Source organism: Eschscholzia californica, unplaced genomic scaffold (assembly GCF_041429995.1).
Source record: "Eschscholzia californica isolate CP2 unplaced genomic scaffold, dmEscCali1.0.p SCAF_1, whole genome shotgun sequence".
NCBI classification, from domain to species: Eukaryota; Viridiplantae; Streptophyta; class Magnoliopsida; order Ranunculales; family Papaveraceae; genus Eschscholzia; species Eschscholzia californica.
This window is the reverse complement of record NW_028238198.1, coordinates 3,378,343-3,382,422: the sequence shown is the minus strand read 5'-3', so window position 1 is coordinate 3,382,422 and position 4,080 is coordinate 3,378,343. Positions and strand designations below refer to the sequence as shown.

Genomic DNA, 4,080 nt, shown 5'->3' with positions numbered 1-4,080 from the left:
AATCGAATTTCAAACTCCTTCCAAATTTGAAATTTAAACTCCTCCCAAACTTTTCGTAAAATTTGAAATTCTAATTCCCTCCAAAATATTGGTAAACTTTGGAATTAAAAATATTAATTTTTAGAGTCTACAATTTCATGGTTGAAAATTGAAACATAAATCCCACACACGTACAACACACATGCATATAATTTGGATTTGGGAGCCCCTATTGGGAACCCGACGTTGAAATTGAGTAAAACCCAAGAGCTCTTTCAGGGGCTCCGAAAATTGGGAGTCCGAGCTCTACGTTGGACTTGCCCTACCCTTCCCCGACTCTAATACCATTTGTAATGCTCTCCCTTCAAGATATGTACAAGAGACATCCCGACAATTTGTTGCATTTGTTTTTCTCCAAATATCTGATCTAAAATTTAACTCAAGTTATGAATTGTTTTGCTCCAGTATGATTCTTAGTGAAGGCTCTCCAAATACATCATCGACACTTGCTAAGCTCGAAGACTTGGAACACGCGGTGCACAAAACACTAGATGTAGGATTCTCATTCCCCTTTTTGAAAACCATCTGTAATGCTACGTCCCCAAGATATATTCAAGAGACATCCTGACAATTACTTGTGCTAGTTTTTCTCTAAAAAGCTAACCTAAAATCTGACTCAAGTTATGAAGATGGTCATGAAATTTGGAAGGACAGGTTTTGGAAATGAGTAAAGAATTTTGAGAGATAATTCAGAGAATTAATGTAAACCTTTTTCCCACTATTCAGACATGAAATCTGAATCAAAATCTGAATTAACTCCAGTTGAATTTCAGAATATTTGTTATTTGCCTTAACACGTTTGAATGGTTGATTTGTAGTGGTTTTGAGTTTATTCAAGTCACATAACATAACTCAAGAGAGTATTTGGAAATGTTCTGTCACCATTTCTTTTTTCGGGGAAACAAGCGACTGTTACGATATCAAGTGAGTAAACTAGTAATCAAGGTACAAAGTCACCTTCTTCATCATTTCAAATGGAATCTGTAATCTCCAATCCTTCTGTTTTCGGCCAAACGGTCTACCTTTGCCTAAACTATCTCTGTTCTCCTTCACATCTGCTAATCTCCAAGTACATTCTTCAGATTCAGTATTAAAGGATTCCAACAAAAACACTCCCTCTTTTTGCAGTTTTTTGTTCTCTTCTTCTATGTAGCTTACTCTCATTGGCATATCTTTGAAACGATCCAAGTCGTCTGGAACCTTTAGTAATCGCTCTGCACCCGGAGATGAAACCTACAAGCCAAACCTAGTTTTTATTTCTGTCTAAAACCAAGAAGAAATCATGTCTTATTGAAATAACTCATCAATATCGACACGGTATGAATATTTAGGTTACCTCAAGAGCTAAATCGTCGGGTATCTCTCCAGATTCTCCTCTTTCGTCCAATTGTTTCTTGTACAGGTTACTGTAATTTTCCATTTCCTCCATGCTTGGACAACCATACCTGCGACGAATATAACACAATACAGGAGTTTAGAGAGAAGAAATGGAAGATTAGAATGTTGCTGCATCGTTCCTTCTAGAGTAAGATTTTGAAGGATCATAGTTGAGAACTACAAAAACTTCTGTCATTGATTTTGTTTCAGGAATGAAAATCTAACAAAGATAAAGTATGTAGCAAGCTTACATGTTTGAGATTTTATCGAGTCTGACATAAATGTATCCGCGAGGAGATATCTTGAAGGCGAAAAGCTTCATATCGTCGCCGAATTGGAGTAGGACTTCATTGGCAATGGAAAGTACCCGTTTGCCCCAAGGAACGTCTCCTAACACAACTCCACCACCATCCCCTCCATCCCCTATCTTTACTTTACATGAATGACAATCAAAGTATAAGCATATTGAATAGTATTACGAGATGATTAACGGAAAGAACACAACAACTAGACGTTACTACCTCAGGATCGGCCTCGTCTTCCTCCTCCCATCCATCAGTATCTTCCCCTTCAGATTCTTCATCTGCATATAAGAAAGACAAAATTTCCTTTCACTAACATAGCATATGATGGCATGTGCAGTTCATGAAGGATTTTTTAATCGAAAGTAAATACTTAATCGATTATTGTAACGTCCCAAGCTTTAGCAGTTATCGTTACTATCCCCGCTTTTTGATACCCAAACACAAAAGCCCATTGGATGCGGGGTTCTGTTCTTGGTGAACGCTCCACAAGCCCACATAAAAGGCATCGACATTCAATAAGCTTGAGCACACACACATATAACCCAAGTTTTGTGGACGCTCTCCCAAGCAAAGTGGGACTATTACAGATAATGAGAACCCTATAAATGAATTCAACAGGCAAAGCTCCTATAGATAATAGATGAACACCAATAAACAAAAAAGTAGTCTAAACAAACATGGGTTGTTTATATATTCTCAAGGAGAGACTGAAATCGACTTCAAAAGACAGATAAACAACAGAGACAAAAACACAAACACAAGGTGGGCAAGAAGTAGTAGTAGTAGCAGCAGTACCTTGAAAATTGTCATCTTCTTCCTCTCTTTTCTCAGTTGTTAGTCTATTATCAGTATATGATGATTTAGTGCTTAAGAATCTATAAACTAAAGAAGATGATATGGCGGGTGTTGGAAGAAATTGAGACTGGTTAAGAGAAGAAGAAGAAGAAGAAGAAGAAGAAGAAGAAGAAGAAGAGAGTGGGTTCTGAAGATTTTTGAGAGTAGAAATGGGTCGGTGGGTTGGCCTCCGTAACCAAGTAAGAGACTTGATGCTGCTGTTGCTACGATTACAAAATTGAAACAAAACCCTCGTCTTCATCATCATGCTTTTCTTTCCCTTTCGACTCTCTCTCTCTCTCTACAAATAAGGCACAAGATGTCAGTTTCAGGCAGCTTTGACATACACTAAATTTGAAGCCGTGAACTATATCCCCTATTGACATTATTTTGCTCATTCAGAGCACACATACTATATAGCAAGATTATTAAGCCCCTATTGACATTATTTATTTTCGAGATGGATATAACGAATAGCTAACTTTAAAAATTTCAAGCTCTCCTAACCACGTCAAAAGTTTATACAAAGTCAATAAAACAATCAATAATTAGAAGGAAGTTTATATTTTGTGAAGAAAAAAAGATACATGCCAAGGTGAGGAGAACATCCCAACTAAAACTATCTCATGGTCTCATGGAGCTACAAAAGTTCAATTTTTTTTAATAACTTTTTAGGTCCTAGCTAAACCCACCTATTACATTTGTCTTGCCTTAATTTGATTCCTCTTACTCTCTTAGGATAGAGAGTTAACCTCCCTAGGCTTTTTGGTGTACTAAAAAGAGTGTACAAAGTCCATTCCTCAGAAAAGGACTTCAACCAGAACCGAAAATCAGATTGAGTTATTTCCTTTTTGGCCCTCTAATTTTGTAACCAGTTCTTTTTTTTGCCCTCTATGTTTTATAAATTTGAATTTGACTTCCTTTTTTTTAACACGGTCAGTTAACTTTAACAACTATTTTTCTTGTTTACTCAAGTGGCCTTCGTCTAATATGAATTCATATTTGTTTTTTTTATTTCTTTTCTTCTTTTTAATTTTGACGACTCTTTCTCATCTCTTCTTGGTTTCTTTTTTCAATATCAATGGGTGTTTAGGCAAACAATTGATAAAGGGCAATTAACAATTCTCAACCATAGAAAAAAATGTTAAATTAGGGTTGTTGCACAAAACTAAAATACCAAAAGAATAACCGATGATCAATCTTGAAAGTAAAAGTCATTTCGAGAGAGACAGAGAGAGCGTGATTAACCAGGGGTTGTAGATGAATCTTAAGGCGTTTCATCTTCTTAATTGCAAGGTTAATTTACATTAACACTTGCTACCTCTTAAATTTAGTTTCTTTTGGTGAAATCCATTCATGTCTCCCCATATCTATCTCCTTCCATCTTATGCTTTGTACTCCTTGTATCAAACAACGCCTCATCTTCATTGTCATCGTCACCATGGTTCATCATCATCATCGTCGTTGTCATTATGGTTTTCGTTTGCAAGTTGTGGGTGGTACTATTGGTGGTTTCGATGAGTTG

At 36.4% G+C, this 4,080-nt stretch overlaps 1 protein-coding gene across 1 annotated transcript; it reads right to left on the bottom strand.

The window, feature by feature from the left end:
• Window positions 1-900: 900 nt before the first annotated feature.
• Window positions 901-3,074, bottom strand: LOC147563297 (uncharacterized). The gene is made up of 6 exons (XM_086636333.1): window positions 2,990-3,074; window positions 2,517-2,903; window positions 1,938-1,999; window positions 1,668-1,843; window positions 1,376-1,484; window positions 901-1,272 (listed from the first exon to the last, which is right to left on the bottom strand). The coding sequence occupies exons 2-6, from the start codon at window positions 2,821-2,823 to the stop codon at window positions 973-975; spliced, it is 954 nt and encodes a 317-aa protein (XP_086492459.1). The 5' UTR covers window positions 2,824-2,903; window positions 2,990-3,074; the 3' UTR covers window positions 901-972.
• Window positions 3,075-4,080: the final 1,006 nt, after the last annotated feature.